The 20,802-nt window shown below is 36.7% G+C and overlaps 1 protein-coding gene across 1 annotated transcript in view; it reads left to right on the top strand.

The window, feature by feature from the left end:
- The window catches only part of CD109 (CD109 molecule), a 77,993-nt gene that overhangs the window by 51,660 nt on the left and 5,531 nt on the right, over positions 1 to 20,802 (top strand). The window contains exons 24-32 of the mRNA XM_031610815.2: positions 2,022 to 2,103; positions 4,145 to 4,373; positions 4,884 to 5,049; positions 6,209 to 6,399; positions 7,621 to 7,776; positions 7,866 to 7,931; positions 13,743 to 13,879; positions 17,888 to 18,044; positions 18,429 to 18,531. Of these exons, the coding sequence (XP_031466675.1) occupies positions 2,022 to 2,103; positions 4,145 to 4,373; positions 4,884 to 5,049; positions 6,209 to 6,399; positions 7,621 to 7,776; positions 7,866 to 7,931; positions 13,743 to 13,879; positions 17,888 to 18,044; positions 18,429 to 18,531 (1,287 nt within the window). The remainder of the gene's footprint in view (positions 1 to 2,021; positions 2,104 to 4,144; positions 4,374 to 4,883; positions 5,050 to 6,208; positions 6,400 to 7,620; positions 7,777 to 7,865; positions 7,932 to 13,742; positions 13,880 to 17,887; positions 18,045 to 18,428; positions 18,532 to 20,802) is intronic.

The raw sequence follows: 20,802 nt of genomic DNA, 5'->3' as shown, positions 1-20,802 counted from the left end.
CTGGTGTCATGCAACCTGGAAATAAACTCATTTTTCTCTTTCTTCTGGGATAACAGAATTGAGGAGCAGACAATTCTGTTTACAAGGAAAATTTGCTCCAAAATATATTTTGTTTCTATGTAGGTATTTTTCAGAGGAAAACTGCATTTTAGAAGGTGATTTTTGTGCTTTGTTGTTGTTGTTATTGATAGTTGCTAGGTTTTCTTTGCTTAAACTGTGTATGAGCAAACATTGCTGTATGTGAGGTACAGTGCATCAAAATTAGCAGGCACATCCTCATCCTGCCATGTCCTTGCAGAACTCTAGGAATTATGTTCTTGTGATTCATGTTTGCCCACCCCAGTTTTAGACTTGATCAGAAGTGAATTCTGTGCTGGACATTGGAAAGTGGAATATTTCAATGGAAAATGGTTGTATATTTTCATCTGAAAATACTCCAGTGCATCACGAAGTGTGGAGAACATTGTGCTTCCTTGTGCCTACTGGGTCAGACAGTATCCATGATGTACTACTTATCCTTAGTTTGAGCTGAACTTTCATAAAATCAGTTTTCAAAAGGATTATAATGAAGGTGAATTTAAAACATAATTTATTTCACATGTCAAAAAACACTAAATATCTGAAACACTGACCACATAATCTGAAGTAAATATAATTAATTTAAAAGCTAAATGTTAGTGGGAAGAAGGAACCATGGCTAGCACTGGTTGCTTTCCTTCTATCAGATTTTGTTTACCTAGAACAAAGACAGAACAAAAGAAAAGTTGAATTTAAAATAAATTCCTTCAGTTCTCAAAATGACAGATCTCATCTTGATATCACTTCTTCAGAAATAAAAAGTCCTTTTTGTCCTGAAAGCTTAGGTGCTAGACCCAGGCAAGCACTGAGTTGGAGCAGTATTTTCAAGCTGTTCGAAACATGAGGCCTTTAAGTCTTTCACATATTACTGAACTCCTTTCCATCCTGATGTACTCTTCTTTTAGCTTGGCTTAGCTAACCTACATCTTCTGGGTTTCAGCCAGTCCTCTGGAAGTACTAGCGTACATCTTCGTAATAGGATCCTTCTTTTCCTTGCCTTTCCAGTTGTATGTGTTGACATTTAAAGTATTGTTTTTCACATCTGATTGAGTGTCCATTGGAATGAATGCAGTGGTTCACAGCCCTCAGATCTATTGTTTCAACATTTCTACAGACCTTCTTGTGTTAGATATGCTCGTGTTTGAAGATTTTTTTTGCGTGACTGCATAGAGCTTGACACTAAGAGGAAAGCAAAAAGACTATAGGAAATAGAGGAACCTCCATCTGGTTCTGCTCATCTTTCCAATCTTTCCAATCCTAATAAATTCAGAGATAATTTTTTTTCTTGTGTTATGCCTTCTCAGCAGTCTTTGTTAAGTAAGCTGTTGGTCTTAGTTCATTATTTTACACTACCATTGGAGTAGTGGCTATAATCCTTATTACTGCATATTGCCTGTTCAGTGAAGAAGCAGAAGATCTCAGCTTTGGGCCTTGCAGTCAGGTGTTTTTGAAGAGGAAGTGATCTGTTTGTATATGTACGTATAATTATGCTCCTCGTGGCATATTGTTTTGAGCCTAAAACTTTGACAGCAAGTTTTGCCACTTAATTGCTTTCTTTCTCTCACTCAAGATTGCTTTTCAAGATCATTAACTGAGTTGACAGATCCATCAGTATGGGAAGGCATCACAAATTTTAATTATTTAGTTAACCACTGTTGTTCTGCTAAATACATTTAGAAAACCTGTTTAAGTGGAAGTTGTAATTTCAAACAGTTTTAAGGAGACAATAACTAAACTTGATACTACTGTACTGGTAAAACGTAGCAGTTCAGATTCATAGAATCATTGGGTTTTGTGTATTTTTATAGATTTGAGAGATATTTTATTCAGGTTCTACTCTTCACATCCTTAGAAAGTGCCATGCTTCATGTCAGTAGGAAGTTTATACTGGAACCCACAAAAGAGGAATGTGTTCAATACCTATCTCTGCTCTTTCACTCCAGGATATCAAAGAGAGCTGCTTTTCCAGAGGGATGATGGCTCTTTTAGTGCCTTTGGAAATGAAGATCCCTCTGGGAGCACGTGGTAAGTAGTTCTGCCAGATTCACTTTGGAATTTGACTGTTTTAGATACTTCCCAAGACTAGATTTTTTCTGTGAAGCTGCTAAAATTTTCCAGCTGTATTAGCCTTCTGTCTGGTTTTCATTAGGTGTTTAGGCCAACTCTAAGGTCGTTCTGCTGGATACCTTGCTGTCAAGGCCAATATTAGGGCAGGTCTTTTTAATTTTACAAAAGATGAACAATGAATTATTTTACCCATGGGAATAGCTGAATGAAATGCTTTGAGATGTTCTGCTGGAGAGGGTAGCTTACCAGCATGGAGGAAACTTAAAACCCCTTTGGAAAAAAGAAAAGCTAGTTAAGGCTACTCAGAGTTTGGTTTCTTGTCACAACAACAAAGGTGAAACATTGTTAACTGTATAAAAGCAGAATGTCAAGTAAGCATTTGTTTAAATCACTATTGCAATCTCTGCAAACCAGAACTCTTGAGTGGTGGAAACACACTCCAGTTTTACTCTCGGGTGCATCCTATTTGTGCATATATTGAGAAAGTGCCCTGGTATATTCCTGGGCCTGGGAGTGTAAACCACGCTGCAGCTTAAATATCAGCATAGTCTTTGGTAGCCTTCTGACCCTGACACTCTCTTGACACCTTCTAGGTTATCTCTGCATGTTGTTTGGGAAGAACCCTGATTTAGAAAGTTGTTCACTGGTGTAGGTGCTAGCTGATTGGTGGTAGATGTCTTCAGACCAGGTTGTCTGTCCCTTCCAACCTAAGCCATTCTATGATTCTATGAAGTAAATTCTAGGCACATTTGACCTACCAATATAGATGTGTTGAATATGTCCAACTGCTCTAAGGTTTTTGAGTAATAGAACAGCTTAAGAACCAGTATTTAAGTGCCATAGATGCACTTTTAGTTCTCTAGTAATTTATCAGGAATTGAGATCACTTAAAGTGTTATATACTGAAATGCGACTCCACAGAGAACAGACAGCTTTGTCTGAAAGTTTCTCAAAGGAAGAATAACATTAATTACATTGCTTATAATTGCGGTTGAAACAATTTAGGGCTTAGTGGTCACTATTGCCTCAAATAGATTTTCCCTTTTCTCTGGTCTGGATACTGAGGACTCTCTGAGGAATTCTCTATGAGGTGATTAGAGCTACTGATGGTAAAAAAATAAAAATAAAAAAAAAAAAAATTGTCCCACTTGCATCTTCTACACCTTGTTTTTGAGACTGTAAATTCAGTGTAGAATTCCACCTTAAGAAACATAGTAAACATAATTGTGGAAGCTAGAAAGATAAACAGATACAAGTTCCAGCACTTTGTTTAGCTAATCTACATTTGATTAGTTTACATGTGTGTTCGTGCTTCAGCATGTTACCAGCTTCAAATAAAACTGTTCCAATTACTCTTTCACTTACTTGCTCCATTCTTCTGGGGTTAGTGAGCACCCTTCACCAGTTTCAGTGGGATTTCTATTAGATGCAGTACAGATGGAGTGGGAAATGAAGATAATTTATCTTTATTAGCAACCCCGCTAGATATATAGTGCAGAAGCAAGTTACCTAAATGCACATTTAGCAAAGAAAGAAGTTAAAGTAGAACTTCAGATTATTAATGAATAAACCAAGTGTTTTTTCGATGATGTCATTAGAGGGATAATTGTGATAACTACAGTCACACTTATAGTTTGCAGTATTGCAGTTATGATTTTGCCACTTAGCTTAGCAACAGAAGGCAAGAGAGCAATATTTGAATAAAGTTAAACAAATACTGGCAGAGACTTGGATAAATAAAGACAAACAAAGACTTGGAGCATATATAGTCTGTACTTATTTTTGAAACGTAACAGCTGCAAAAGGAATTATCTTTAGGAACAAGGAAATAGCTTCATTTTTTTGTGGATTAAGCTTAGTCTCCTTTCTTGTCTGGATAAAGCATGTATTTTCCTCTGTGCTTGGAAGCTGTGTGTTGAGTATTTTATGCATCATCATATTCTTATATTATGCAAAACAGAAGCTAATTTTGTCGTATTTCATTAACGTTTTCCTCCAGGTTATCAGCTTTTGTATTAAGATGTTTTTTTCAAGCTCGTCCATTCATAGATATTGACCAAGATGTACTCATGGATACAGCTAAATGGATTGTTGGACATCAGAAATCAAATGGAGAATTTCAGGAACCTGGCAAAGTGTTACATAGTGACCTTCAAGGAGGCACCAATAATCCAGTCGCCCTCACAGCATATATCATGTCTTCCCTCCTTGGGTTCCAAGATAAAGAGGTATTGGAATTCATAAATAGAATTTACAGTTTGGAATACTTCATAAATTCTCATACTACCTGGCAAACACCTGGTAGTTTAAAGAAATAGAAGAATATCCTGAATAGAGACAAAATGTAACCTTATTTGTTAAAATTTCCCTGTATTTTGGTTTACTAATTAAGACAGTATGTGTTGTGAGGCCATCCATTTTTGCATACCTTTGAAAAATCTAAAGGCAATTGCTTTTAGCAAGAATATTGTCATGCCTTCAGTCCAGGAACATAAAAAGGAATTTATGGGGGGAACTATCCTTAGAGGCATTCAGTCATTCAGTCAGTTTTCTTGAGATTTCTAACATTCATAAAGGACAGTGCAAGGTTAAAAGCTTTGCCTCTGAGGTTTGTGTCTGTGATTCTGAGATTTTCAGTACTTATTGGTTGTTGTTTGAAGATAGTAGTTTTTATTTCTTTACAAGCTTTTCTTTTACATTATAATGATGTGTATTCAGTGTATGATCTTTGTTTTCAGCATGCTTATATCATTAAGAGAGCTACAAACTTTCTGGAAGATAAATTAAAAGAAGGCATTTCGGATAATTATACATTAGCACTTGTGACGTATGCTTTGTCGTGGGCAAAAAGTACAAAAGCAAAGGAAGCCTTGAGTATGCTGAATGAGAGAGCAGAACGACAAGGTATTGCACAACAGACTTCTATGGTTGTACAGATGTTTTTTTTTCAATTTTTATATATAATATATATATACTTAGTGAAAAAGATAATCCTTCTTCAAAATTAAAATATGTTCACAGCTTGCTAGATAAAATAGCTTAGGATCTTCAAATAAACCTTTAATTCATAGCAAAGCTAAGCCTTTCTGTTTTAATTTCTGTGTTCTTGATGGGAGAACGATGATACTATCAAAGATCATGACTTGTCATTTCTTCCATGTTATGTGCACTTGTAAGGTTAGTCTAATTAGACAGTTGAAGTTAACTATTTCAGAGTGGTTCTGATTGATCAGGAAGCTTCCAGGAGCAGGGGTGGGGGATGGTTGGTTGAAATAAGTATTGGAATGAAGAGACGAATGACATCTTGTGAGCTGATACAGAAGTGTATTGTATTTTCTGTAGTGACCAATAATCTCATCATATTTAGCCTCTTCCACGTTCAATATATATTATAAAATATAAATCTATATTATATATAATATATATATATATAATTATATAGATATATATTTATAAAATATATAGATATATTTTGTTTTCTATTTTGAAGAGCAGACTATATAATAGTAATCAAAGATATCAAAGTTGTTGGATTTTTTAATTAAAAATAATAACTATCCTCTTGAAAAAACGAAAGGATTTCATGTTGGAGACTGGAAACAGAGCATCTTAAGTGTCCTCCTTTCATGTTTTCTGAGTTAGGCTTTTCAGAAGGGAGGATTTGCACTTTGTTCAAGAACAAACCTGTTGGGCAGCTATAATGCCTGAAGTTCCTTCTCTAGTGAGCATCCCAGCAATGAGATGGCTTTTCTACAAGGGCTCATTGACCTGTGCACTTCATATTGACAATGGAAGGGTCATATGAAGTTATGTATAAAGTATAAAGTTAATTGAATTTAATTGGAGTTGACTATCTGGACTCCAGCTTTATTTATAACTATATTGAAAAAGTGCTGAGGAAGTACCTAAGACATTTACTGGGCATGCACCTAAACATTCACTTAATTTTAAAGAGCATTGCTAGATCCCTTATATAAGCATAAATTAAGTCTTAAATAAGACTTTTCTAGAAGTCCAAAGACTTCAGTCTGTGGATCTGAGATTATTTTGGTTTATTTTTCAGGAGAATTTCGTTTCTGGATAACACCTGCTTCTGAAATTTCTGATTCCTGGCAGCCACGATCCATTGATATTGAACTTGCAGCATATGCTCTGCTCTCACACTTTCATCAGGACAGGCTGGAGGAAGGGATTCCTATTATGAAATGGTTAAGTCAGCAAAGAAATCATCTTGGAGGATTTTCATCTACACAGGTAATATCTCAAGAGGCTTTGTTGTACTTTCAGAATGAGAATTATCTCCCCCCAAAAGCCCAAACATTTGTTTTAAAATAGTGATTGCTGAGTTTTACTTTGCTGTATCAGCATCGGTTGTGTGCATGTTTGCACTCTTTGCAGGACTGGCATCTTAAACGTAGACTACCAATGTAATTAATGTTTAATAAAAAGCAAAAATAGAGAGTCGCCTTAATTACTTACAACACAAAAACCAAAAAATGCTAAGAAGATGCCCATGGAAAAGTAATCAGATTTTCCAAGCAAGTATGATAAATATCTGTGCTTATGTGGCTTCCAAGGAGAGAAACATCTTTCTATTCTTTCCATATGTGGGCTCTCGAATTCCTGAAAGGCTGTTAGCTAAGATAAGAAAGGGTTTTGGAGGAACAACCCATCTTAGTGCCTCTGTTGGCAACAGAATTTTGATGGACCGTGAAATTTGGAAGATTTCATTATCTCCAGGAGGTTTCCATGTTATTCAAGCCACATCTTGTAAGCTGTGCTAGCATCCAGAAAACTTAAATATTACTCTGGTTTGTGTTACTTTAAATTTTCTTTTAAATTAAGTACAAATGCTGGTCACAATAAAATGACACTTATCTCTGTACTGCTTGGTACCATTCTATACAGACTATTCTTTCTTATTTTCATATGTTGTTATTAATATGAGAGAAAATAGTTCTGTTAAGTAAAATGTAATTCTTGGGAACCAGCCTGGTTCTAGTACTTTCCTAACATGTTAACTGATGCTTGTTATTTGAAGAGACTAATTGAAATGCTAAATTGTTGAAAAAGATTTTCTCCTTGCTCTTAGAAACAATTTTTCCTTGAAAGTTTGAAATTGAAGTATTGTATAATTTAACGCTGAGGGAGAAATTAAAAGATGAATTTAATCCTTTTGTTTTTCTGTAATCTGAAGTATTTTCATTTCAAAATTACTCCACATATCTCTGTGGATGCCTTTTATTAATTTATGGAATTATCCCCCACTTTTTTTTAGTATCTAGGATCATTTTAAAACAAACACTTCAAGAGTGTCAACAATGGACATGTTGATGCACGTGTATGAAGACCATAGTGTAATCAACAAAAGGGGGAGTACAGAGACTGTGAGCTCTCACAGCATTGTCTATACACAAGTAGTTCATTATGCAGAGTTCTTCTGTTTAACACAGAAACATTTATTTCTTTCAACAGGACACTGTAGTGGCTCTGCAAGCCTTGAGCCTATTTGCAGCTCTTACCAGTGCACACAAAACAGAAATGGATGTAACAGTTACTGCAACTTCTTTGGAAATCCCAGAAATATTTTCAATTGACACTCAAAACCGTTTTCTGCTTCAAACCAAGGAGGTACTGTAGAAAGTGAGAAATACTTTTGTAAAGCCTGGTTCCTGAAAATGATCTGAAAATACTGTTTTGGCCATCTGTCCTTCTTCCAGATTCCCCCCGTGCAACCGATGACAGTTACAGTTTCAGCAGAGGGAAGAGGATTTGCTGTCTTTCAGGTATGCAACGTGGTTATGTTTTCTGAGGATATGCTCTCTAAAAAGAAGGAAGCTTTATAAAACATGTCAATAAGAACAACTTTCTGAAATATCTTAAACCAATGCCAAGGTACTTTATTGCTTGAAAAATGCTGTGAACCTAAGTTGTGTGGACATGCATATTAATGTGATTGTGTATGTTGGATGGCCAGACCCTTCAAATAATTTTGGAGGACTGACAGTTTTGGGGCACTTCATGGATCAGAGTCATATCAAAGTGACCCCATCTTTCTGCAGAATTGCAGTGTCAGTTTGCAAGGCAAAGAGCTGCAATGGTACATTGGCAGTCCCAAAGGTCACAATGAAAAAAAGCGTGTGGACCAGGCATAAATAGCTCATCAGGCATCTTTGATAAACAATGGAAGACACAGATCTGTAGACAGCATGAGTACATCAGTAGTTATTAGAGCATTGGTGTTTTCTTTTCTTTTATTGAAGTGTAATATAATAATAGCAGAAGAGCTAATGCAAAGAAAAATAAAAGAAAAAAATTTAAAAAGTATTATGGCCAGGTTTTCCAGCAATTTTTATGCTGTTCTAAAATAGCATAAGAGACAGAATCAAACGGTCTTGCATAGTTCCAACATTATTTGCTTAGTATTAACCAGACTGAGGACGTGACAAAGAGTATAGGAGGAAAGTCTAATGATCCTTTTTTTGCCAATTCTGCAGGAGGCTGTTTCAGTGGTTTAACTTCAAATATATTTATATTTTAAAAAGTAAGCTGGGGTCAGCACATACTGTACTTTAAATTAGCAAACTGTAAGCAGTCTTTTTATGCATTTCAGCTCCTTGCTCTTTCTACGTATTAAAAATTAAATTCCAATGAAACTATGCCTTCAAAATTTTCCCTATCCTAACGAGAAATAGTGTACAAGAAGAAGACAGTATTGGATCTGACTTTATATGACCACTACTGGATCTCCTTTTCCCACTCTCTGATCTGTGGTGGTCCACATGGGTGAAAGAGAAGACTTTTGATAAACTATGAATAATACAGAAATATTAGTCTCTGTTAAGCAGGAGAGAATCATTCTATAAAAGTATATAGATTAACTCACAGTTGCAGAGTCTATCACAAAACTGGGCACAGTTCTTACTGAACTCTTGATATTCATACTTGGGAAAACCAAATGTAGGCCACCTTTAAGAGTCTCAAAGTTTTGGTCAGTTTCCATCTCTAGTTCATTCCAATCCACCAAAAGCATGGTGACAATATTTAACATATTGTTAAATATGCTTTTGGATAAAATACCTTCATAAAGAAACCTTACTGACTGCCTATCAGTGATGAACAGCATTTCATGCTGCAAATATTGCTTATCCAGCACCATTATGCCAAGGCCACAGTGCTAGAAATCAGTATTCATGTTCATTAATTCCCAGAATTGCAAATGATGTTTTCAGCAGTGTTATCAGGATAACTTGTAGTTAACCCTGTGCTTAGAAGGCTCCTTAGGGAAGTATTGTACCATGGTTTAAGCTTGTGATTTGTTGTATGAGCCAACATGCTCCCAAATGCCTGGTATTCAGGAACCAGCACCAGGTTACCTACTTCACTGAGGCCACTGTGCTGTTGCCTTTTTTCCTTGGAGCTTTGAGTCTGAAATTCAAAATATACTTAGCATGCTGGAGTAGCTTCTCCAATAACTTTTCTTAGCTAGGACCGGTTCTTTCCTTCTGCTTCCTTTGGCAGGTCTGGTATTCTAGAACAAAGTGCATTAATGCCATTTGAATTAGATTTCTCTTTTTCCCAGACACAAGCTAGATCTGGGTCTCATTTAATAAATCAGATAGCATATGACATTGTGATCACATTTCTTCAGCTGGGTTTCATTGTCTCTGGTCTGCCAAACTACAGTGGTGAGATTCAGTGTTATAGGATTTGATTTTCTGGCCAAATGTAGCATGTCAAAACAGTAATTCATTTAAATATCACAAAAGACAAGATTCAGTCCATTAACGGAAAAGGCTGCTTTCCCAGTAAAATGGATTCTTAGGAAAAAAATAAAAGTGCTTTTTGGTGAAACCTCACTGTCTGTGTGTATGGGTCGGCAGTGCCTACACTCTTGACCCTGCAGGATCCTATAAAAATAGATCTTTTGAATATCACAGAATGGCCGGGGTTGGAAGGGACATCAAGGATCATCAAGCTCCAACACCCTGCCACATGCAGGGCCACAAACCTCCACATTTAATATTAAACCAGGTTGCCCAGGGCTCCATCCAGTCTGGCCTTGAACACTTCCAGAGATGGGGCATCCACAACCTCTCTGGGCAGCCTGTTCCAGCACCTCACCACTCTCTCTGTAAGAACTTTCCCCTGATGTCCAACCTAAATCTTTCCTTCCTCAACTTAAAACCATTTCCCCTTGTCCTGCTGTTATCTAGCCTTGTAAAGAGTTGACTCCCCTCCTGTTTGTAGGCTCCTTTTAGGTACAAAAGGCTGTAATGAGGTCACCCCACAGCCTTCTTTTCTCCAGGCTGAACAAGTCCAGCTCCCTCAGCCTGTCTGCCTCTGGGAATTCAGAAGTCAGACCACTGATTTCCTCTTGCAGACCTAAATAAAATAAGGCCACAGCATTCCCAGGAGCTAAGTAGAAGCTTCTCCCAAGATGCACTCTTGTTTATCAGCCCCCTGATCATCTTTGTGGCTCTCCTCTGGACCCTCTCCAACAGCTCTCTGTCCTTCTTGTACTGGGGGCTCCAGACCTGGACACAGTACTCCAGATGGGGCCTCACAAGAGCAGAGAAGAGGAGCACAATCACTTCCCTGTCCCTGCTGGCCACCCCTCTTCTGATGGAGCCCAGGATACCATTTGCTTTCCGAGCTGCAACAGTGTAACTGCAAAAGCAGGCACTTGTAGTTTTGTGATCCTGCTGTCAAAAAAAGTCTCCTAGCTCATCCTTTCTTTTTGTCTAAATACAATATAGATGTCCTAAGACACCTACTCTGTAGGGGAGATGATTGTAGGCCTAGAGTATATGCAAAGGTGTCCCCATAGAGAAAGGAGTCAACAAAGTGATTTTCACTAAGAGGTCTGCTGAAAGTCTTGAAAGTAGTCTCTTCACTACTGCGAACCACTGTGAACCGAGCTTGGCAGATGCCTCAAAAACATGGCATGTCCCATGCCCTCTGGAATGCCACTGAAATTGAGGACTAGCAACAATGGCAGAGCTGGCAGGCTTAAGGAAGATAGGTATGGGCAAAGTGAGCAAGATCTCCTTATCTCCTGGTGGTATACAGAAAAGACTCTGGAGAGGACCTTACCTTTACTTTGTGGCAGGAACAATTAGCAAGCATTGCTCCCCTTTCTTCTCTTTTTTGTACTCTTTGGAAAGAAACTGGACTTACGTGTATGGTGGCTAAACCAGCAGTTCTCATATGGCAGAGGAGGACATAAGTTACATTTCTGGTAGAGGAAGGGAATAAGAAAACTGAGAATCACCTGCTACTCATTACTGAGAAGCACTGACTGTTTCTTCCACTCACCGTATTTTTACTAGTCTTAGGCAAAAGATTCAGAGTAATTCAGTGTGAGTACCAAAAAAGATATGCAATGAACTATTCAGTCAAAAAGGGATAGTAAAATAATTGAAGACAATTTCATCGAATTCATGCTCTCAGTAAAGTTGATGCTGCTATTTGAAGAACAAAATGGAAAGGGAAAGAGACATTCATTAAGGTAAAATAAACAATTCAGATTTTTTGAAATCTAATGCTGTTCGTTGGATCACACACTATTACAAACACCTCGTTCAAGCAGATTAGCTTTAAAAATTTGTTTCTTGGGCCTCTCACCAGAACTGGTTGCAGTATGAGTGGGTCAGTTCTGCCTTTAGCTTTGTTAGCCCTTTTTAAAAAGGATTAAGATGAAATGCAGTTGCTTGTTTTGTTGACCTAATGCTGGGTTGCTGGATAAGAGCCTTCTATTCCCAAACTAACAGCATATAAAGAAGGAGGCTTTAATTAAGCTCTGTTGTGAAAAACATTTTCCCTTCATTGTCGTGAGAAGTCAGGAAAAGAAAGTTCAAATGTAACAGCAGTAATTTACTCCATGAAAAAGCAAGCTGATTGACCTGTTCAGTATGTTGTTTCAGACATCCTGCTTTGGCAGTAAATTCCTGTTCATTAACTTTTCATGGCGAAAGTTAAAACAGCTTTGTTTCTGTGATGACAGATCATAGTGGCGCTGCCAGCTTGTCTTACCAAATTTTCTGCATGCCGTTAACTGGCAAGCTTCTAGGCTGGCTTTATCCTTCGTATTGCCTTCTTTGCAGAGTGGTTGTGTAGCTAAATCTTTACTGTTGCACCTCTGTTCTGAGTGCTCATCCAGAGTTGTCTCAGTGCTCATACAGCATGATAAATTGAGGAATGCTGGGCAGGGTGACAGGAATTATATATGTACTGATTGAAAGACAGAGCATAACTTTCATATTAAGGAGAAATGTAGCAACAAAAGCAAAAATGATAAATTAAAAACTCATCAATTTGCACTGACTTGCTGTCCCGTAACTTGGACAACCCTCATCATACCTTTAAATTTGGACTGACAGTTTTTTTGCTGCCAGAAACAGTTCTAAAGGGACTATAATTTTCCAGAAGCCCTCTTCATTCCCTTTTCTTTATCTGAGCAAAGTTCATAACAGAGTCTTGCAGGGAGAATTATTTGAGTCATTCTTATTATTTTTGTACAAAAAACCACAGAAGGTTTCCCCTTGCCCTGCCATTTGTTTTATCTTGAGTGTTCAAGGCCAGATTGGACGGGGCCCTGGGCAGCCTGGTCTAGCATTAAATGAGGAAGTTGGTGGCCCTACATGTGGCAGGGGGGTTGGAGATTCATCACCCTTGAGGTCCCTTCCAACCCTGGTGATTCTGTGATTCTGTGATTCTATAACATTGAAAGTGTTCTGCTGGTTCCTCAGATCCAACTTCATGTTTCTGCTTTGGCTGTTGGCATTGTTAATTTTATAGAATGTTGAGATAATAAGCTATTCCCAGTTATACATATCTCCTTTAAGGGCTTCTGATTTTACTAGTCTTCTAGTATCGTTTCAAGCATCTTACACATCTCTACACTAAAAGAATTGGAATTTCTTTAAATTGTGCTTAATGGATAAGCCTACTTTTTATTAATTTTACTGTCCTCTGTTGGATATCCTGTCATTCTTACTTGGTTCACTTATCAGAGTTTGGCAGCTGCTGAGTAGAAAGGGTGAGAACTCTGTCCTCAAGGCAGATTGAGGACTGTAGTTTTGTCTTTGCAGAGATTAAAATGCTTAGTGCATAAAGACTGTATTGTTTTGAGAGTGGAGTAATATGCTGTTCCTCACCTGGTTTGAGTGCATGAATGCTGTGACATGAAGACTGAAGACAAATTCTATGCACGTGCTGTGTATTTTCCTTTGCTCATTCATTTCCAGCCTTTTTAACCTAGTGGGTGTCAGTCTCTGAAGCTTGCCTTCATTCATCCCATTTCATACTGTCAGGAAGTAAAAGCAAACATTATAAACCAGCAGAGAGCAACTAGGAAGAAAGTTACCTAGAGTTTCCTTGTGTTTGCCTTATAATTGAATTGGTTGGGCTGCATTAAAAAATGTTCAGAAAACATCTTTCAGAAACTTCCTAGGAATGTCACATTTACAGATGTCAGGTACAAGGTCACGTATCCTGTCTTATGTGATCATGCCTCTGGAGTTCTACTGTTACTGTTCTAAAAATGTAGATTTGCTTTATACGTGTCCTCTAATGTCTCTCTTTGCAATCTGCAGCTCAATGTTATTTACAACACAAAACACACTGATCGAAGTCTCAGATCTGTCCAAAAACAAAAAGCTTTTGACTTGAATGTTGATGTAAAGGATGATAAAGACGATATGAACCATTTGACCTTAAATGTGTGCACAAGGTAGGTAATTCTGTTGGAGCATGTCATGTTACTTAAACTGAGGTGAATTTTCTTTTTGTTTGTATGAACTTACTAGTATATGGGAAATAAACATGCAGTTAAGGAGAGAGCAAAAGAATTACTTCACTGAAATGACAAAGTTAAACTAAGAAAAAATTCCTAAGTCAGTAAATACAGTGAGAGTTTGATGGGTCTGAATAGATCCCTCGTGCAGAATAATTTGTGGTCTGATCTTAGATGATTTTTTAGTGGCATGCGCAAGCATCATGCTTCCCTAAATGTCAGAGTTATAGGGAGGAGTTTGTGTGAAATACAAGTAAAGGCTCGAAAGCTTCTTTGGTGCAAGTACACCTTAGGTATATGGAAAACCACAGATAGACTTGAACACTGAACCTATATCTTCCACATTCTAGTACCAAACTATGAGAACTGCACTGTAATTTTCATCTTTCGTGAACAGAATGCTTTGCTTTTGATATAGAAGTAGATACCTCCTTTTTGTAAAAGGAGAAACAAGTCTCTGAAGTGCTGAAAACATCATGAAATAGAAGTACTCATTCTTTATTCATCTCTATTAATAAACTTTATGTAATGATAAGTTCAACTGGATTTTTTGTCTTTGCAAGTATTTTTGTGGTCTTTCATTTACCCATGTACTGTATTTTGTGATTCTAGTAATATAGTATAATGTAAGCAACATTCTAGAGTTGAAAGAGGTTAGGAGTTTTGTGTTCAAGCTAATTTTATTCTTTCTCCTAAGTAAGGGAGGGAGGTGGAGGTGGGGACATCTGTGATTATGTTTCTTGCTCTGAAAACATCTAGTAAGAACTGTGCAGAGATTGCTGGAATATCACCTCAAGACACATCTCAAGACAAAACAGCTGCTAGGTGTTACATTTGTAGCAAGATAGAGCTGAGAACAGGTAGTCATATTGCAAATTTCTAGGTCATTAAACAGGTTCTTTCTTTAAGAGCTTTGTTGTCTCATCTCTGTTTGTTTTGAAATTGTCTACATGTGTATCTAAACCAAATATATGAAAATGTTCTTATGCAGTTTCCTTAGTAGTCCTGTCTTATGTCCTATTTAACAGCACTGAGTATTTCACAAAAAACCTTTGGTATCTTGCTTTATATATGGATTTAGATTTTTTGTCTTCTTTCACCTATTATCTACTAGCATTTTGACATAAGTGCTCTCTTTGTATTGAAGGATCTCATCTCATCTGCTTTTTATCAGTACTACTTCTTGAAATCCTGTTTACTTCTTGGGATATTATAATGAGTTCCTTGTAGATGTGTTATTTGCAAAGTACTATCTGATCCACCATGTTCAGTCTTGCATTTCTTTCCTTTATATCCTCTTTTTATTATTTATTTAAATTGTGAACTCATTCTGGCTAGAATATTTTTGCAGGTCTGTGCAGGGTAGCTGTGACTGAAGATGAGGCCTCTAGGTGACACCATCATACAAATTATCAGCTATAGTGAATATGATGTCAGTGCAGAGATATCCAGCAGGCACAAAGCCAGATTTTGTTTTCATGTGTTTCCGGTAACCAATTCAGTGATGCAGATAGTGAGCAGGGACACTAGAATACACAAGAACTCTTGAAACAGTGAGCTTTTTCTCATTTAAAGCTTTCTGTGAAGTGTCAACAGCTTTTTAAAGTCTAGCATCAACTCCTGACATGTTAAGGGCTTACATAATGGCTCTGGGATAAACTTTGGCTGTGCATCCTGATTTTCTAGCTCAGTGATTTGACTCAGGAATATAGACGGGAAGGGATTCATCTCTCCGGGAAGGCTCTAGGCTGATGTCTTAATTGCAAAGTGTTCAAAGGATATGGGAACATCTAATGATGTAAACTTACTGCAAGAAAATACTTGGAATGTTAAGACCCATCAGCTCCGTCATGAAAAGTGGAACAGTATATTTTCTGTTTTTATTATTTGAGACTTGATCTCTGGTTGCTTGTCATTGATTCTCTTGTCATTTTCTTCCCTCCCAAACTCATGCATTGTATGGAGTATACATATTACTTATATTAATTCCTGAATTAGTTTACAGCTGGTCCATTTACTGTCTTTACAACGTGACCTGGCTTTTTGGTAGAAAACCAAAGCAGGTAAATACAAACACCGCTGAAATCTCAACAGATTGACCTATCTGTGGGTATGCAGAGTCAGGTAATGGAGGCTGTAGCTTGGCTGTGTTGTTTTCACTCTGACCTGCAGACTATTCTACCTCATCTAAACCAGCTTTACAGTGATTGGCCATGGTCATCTCAATTGAGTGTCAATTCTGACACTGGATCAGATGATGTCTCATTTGTGGTTAGAGGAACTTGCTCTCTGTCTGGGAGGCACATTTGCAGGATTGCTGTTTTCTTCTCCAGTTGGTCTTATCATCTGCACACTATTTTCAGACATGCAATACTGATCATTGATGGTTCTATTCAGTTTATTCTTTCTGCTTTCTACTACACTAACTGGTGTTCTTTTCTCCTCTTATCACCTTTCAACACAAAATAATATCAGTTCTTCTAAGTTACAAGTTTCAAGTAGTTTTTAATTTCTCTTACTGGTCATTCTTCTCTTTTCATGGTATTTTTTTCCTTTTCTTTAATAATACCACTGAGTTCAAGAGGTAATACTGGGAGCCACCCTCAAAGCTGTGTCTCTTGTATTTTTTAGAGAGCTAGAACTAGAGACTTCATAACTTCTAGGGTGTATCTTACTTGGCAATAACATGCTGGTTATTTACTTGTTGGTATTTTGGTGGCACTCCAAGATACCTTAACAGGCTGGGTATTTTTGTCTCCTCTCATTGGTAGTTAAGCAGAAATAATGACATGCAGCTCCAATTCAGTTATTTGTTTTCAATAGCAGCTACTTTGGTGCAACCCATCATCCAACAGATGGTTTCATTTGTTTCTAATCTCATGAGCCAACTGAAGTCAGCAGTTGTGCTTTATTTCTTTCACAGTCATATCTGTGTTCAATCAGCCATGCTGCCAGGCTTAACAGCATTACTTTGAATGCAAGTCTTCCTTTTTTTCAAACCATCCAAATCTACAAAGAAATAGTTTTCTTCAATTACTTTCAACTAATGTCAAGCCTTGAAAATGAGGGTTGGAGATGCTTTTATTCTAGTATAGCAAAAGTCATTTACATGCCAAGGGGGGAGAGGGAATTCTTCTATCACCTACTTAATTTAAAAAAACCACAATATTTTGCAGGTCACTTTAGTGTCACTTGTTACACAGGGCACCGTAAATATATTTTGGTAGTTCTGCTGTGCACCATGGTTTATAAACAAGGCCTGCTCACTAGAGCAATGCTTTTAAGTTCAGGTTGGAAGAAAATATAAGAAGCAGCATTGTTTAGGATAAACGAAGGAACTCAACTTATTAAATTTTATTTTTCCAAAACTGAATTAATAACATGGATTTGCATTCTAAATCTGAATCTTTGAGAAACAATGTGATTATGATTTTGTTAATGGAACCACCAATCTATATCAAGGACCTATAAAAAATCCTTTATTTCATCCTCCAAAAATGAATAAAAGCAAGACAGTGCATCTGTAAGTGGAAGCATGAATGTTTCAATTCAAGGGTTCCAAAGTGGTTTCTTAATTACCTCCTTTGATACATATGTTTAATTGCAATATTTCCTTCATATCTGTGATAAAGCCTTTAAATCACTTTAAGATGCCAGTGAAAAGATCCTAGTGGTGGCAGCGTAGTCTCTCATGCTTTATATACTGTAGTTCTGTCAGTGCTAAACCTTATTTTTCATATGTGGTTGAAACTAAGCAGAAACATAGAAGAAAAAACATGACTATCTCTTTACTTTAGAAACTTTCCTGTTGGCATTTTGTTCCATTTGTTTCTTAGTATTCTTAAGTATTTTTCTTCTGTACTTGAGATAAAATGATTAAAGTGTTTATTTAGAGAATTTACTGTTAAATTTCTACTAAAAGTTTCTTGTTTGTATTTTATAAAGGTACTTGGGGTCTGATACATCTCCGAGTAGTGGTATGGTCCTCATGGAGGTTGGCTTACTCAGTGGTTTCTCTGTGTCACCAGATTTCATTCCATTAGACAATACAGTTAAGAAGATGGAAAAGGAAAATGGAAAAGTCAACCTATACTTAGACACTGTAAGTTGCAAATAACAGAGGAATGCTTTCAGAATGATCCTAACCTTGACTCGACTTAAATTCAGAAAGACCATATGACTGTATTTTTCAACAGCAGGTGTTCACATTGAATGAATTGTTCCAGTTTTTAAAGGAGATTGATGGGATAGATACAACTCCATTTGTAAGGGGTTTCTAGACTGCACCTCTTGCAAAATCATAAAAGCAGACTTTTTAACAGGTCTGTATTTTGGCCAAAATAACAAGTTAAATAAGCAGTTTTACATACATCTTGACTCCAAGCCTTTATAAATAAAGTGGACTTCCAGTGAGCTAGAAATCCTTATTTTCTCCATGAATCACCATCATCATGGTTCTCAGGATGTTTTTCTTCTGTTTTTCTAGCTAAATGCAACACAGTTTTGTATGGATATTCCGACTGTGAGAGACTTCAAAGTGGCAAATATTCAAGATGCTTCTGTGACTGTAGTGGATTACTATGAACCCAGTAAGTGTCATTCATTCCAAATGGATCCCGGTTGTTCAGAAGCTAAACAGGAAGTTTCTTTTCATGGGAACAGGACAACTTTCAGTGAATAAAAAGCAAAATTTACTGAAACTTACATTTTTTTTTTCATCAAGCTGCAACGTATTTTCTAAAAAATAGTTGTGTTTTCTTGTATACATTTTTGCTATCCTAATGGATTGGTTTGTTAGAAGGTGCAAATTGTTATAACTTGTCAGCTGGTATGAATTGTTTTCAGTATAGCCCAATGTATTTTCCAAAAGGAACTTCACTGTGGTTCACTTACCAAGCTAATGATTGTCTTTCAAATAGCTTTTCCATCTGTTTCTTGTTTAATCAAAGAGTCCTACACTGCAGAAAAAGCCAGTGTTTTGATTTGTATAGTTATGTAAAAAAGATGTACATGGGAAAAACAGTTTCAAAGGGATTTTTAATTTATTTTTACTTTTTAATAGAGTGCATTTTAGAGAAAAGCAGGAATGTACAAACTCTCGACCAAAGTGAGAAGGAAAGAAAGATTACAGGCTGTTGAAGATCTTAGGCTTTCTTTATAGCAGACGGCTGAAATATTTTAAGGATTTGGACGTGGTTTGAGATAAGGCATAAAAAAGTTGTACTGACAGTCATCTTCATTTTGATTTGTTTTAGCATAAGACAAACAACAACCTAATACTCTGTAATGTATACTTCTTCAGCTGGATAAAAATCACATTTATTCTACTTAGGCTGAGAAGTTTACTCAACTGCAGAAGTTTAAGTTAAAATAGAGAAGTAACAATGTACCTAAACTATCCAAACCAGGGCATGCTTTGAGTCCTAGTGGCTTAACAAGTTGGAACAATTTTTTATTTGAGACAAGCTTGTAACACTTAGAATCTGTGGCTGAAACAAATTTCCACACACTTTCATTTCTGGGAGGAAAACTGTGGACCTAATCTTTTAAGTCCTAATCTGTTAGAAAGGCTAATGAATATGTGTATAAAAAGTTCCATATAAATGCATAGGTGTAAATACCGTTATTTGGTTTAAATATATTTAGAATTTATAAATTCTCAAAGAATAAATAAATATTCATTTAAATATACGAATGAACATCTTTAAAGACTAAAATTTATGTAACATAATCACTGCTGCAATAGAAAGCTTTAACTCTAAGAAAAATATTATTTTATGAGATTCCACTTCTGTTGCTATGTAGCATAGACGTATTTTTAGTCAGCATGTGCGCATATGCCATGAAAATGATTTCTTCTGAGGGAATTCCATCCTTTTAAATTCAGGAATGTGCTTTTATTTTATTCTATTATTTTCCATCACTCTCATAGTTGGTGAACCAAGCTGCATGAGTATATTTTATGTGATGGTTACTGTCATATCTGATTTGATTACTTCATATTCAGAACTGAGATGTCTATAAAGTGTTTATGCTCTGGCATTTATCAAAAAAGGTATATCTCACACCTATGCTAGTTGTAATACCTATGACATATGTCATAGGTATTACAACTAGCATAGGTGTGAGATCTAGTCAGGGTGCTATACAGTGGTGCTAGCAAGACACTCCTCCAGGGTTAATGCATACTACAACTTAGCACATTCAAATGACAGGGCTGTTCTTTCTCCTGACTTTGTTCAGAGCCAGTTGGGTGTTACTGTTAGATAAATGTTAGGCTCCATAGAGATGTCTTTTATTTTTATAATTTTAATCTCTGATGAACTGAATATCATTGCATGTAGAAAAAAAAAAAAAAAAAGATTGCAGTGTCCCTTGTTGGAATGAAATCCTTCAAACCGCAAAACCCATTAAGGGAAAGAAACTTTGCAAAAGCTTGTTCTGCATGCAATTAGCACGCATTGATATTTTTGAAATGAATACAGCCTTCCAGGCTTCTAGTTCATTTGGCTGTGTAGCAACTCTTCAGAAAACTGGAGAACAAAATACAGAGCTAGGTGAGATAGGCAGTCCGAAGTTCAGGAAGCTGAAGCTCTCAGACATAATAGTGAAAATAAGCTTCGGTTATGAGAAACTTTGATTTTAAGTGACAGAGCCTGTAATGTGCCTGGTAAAGCATCAGAATTCCTTTATCATAAAGGTTGCTGACTAGGTAGGAGAAAAATTCCCCTCAAAACATGTGACTAGGCTTTCTGAACAGATTGGGTCTAACTTTTGAGAGGAGTCTATGACTGTATGCCTACCACTTAAGTGTGAGTATACTCAGATGAGTATATTGAGAATGTTTGATGCTTTGTGAA

The sequence above is a fragment of the Phasianus colchicus genome, chromosome 2 (assembly GCF_987193195.1).
Source record: "Phasianus colchicus chromosome 2, bPhaCol1.hap1.1, whole genome shotgun sequence".
Classification (NCBI taxonomy): domain Eukaryota; kingdom Metazoa; phylum Chordata; class Aves; order Galliformes; family Phasianidae; genus Phasianus; species Phasianus colchicus.
This window is presented reverse-complemented; position numbering and strand designations above follow the sequence as displayed.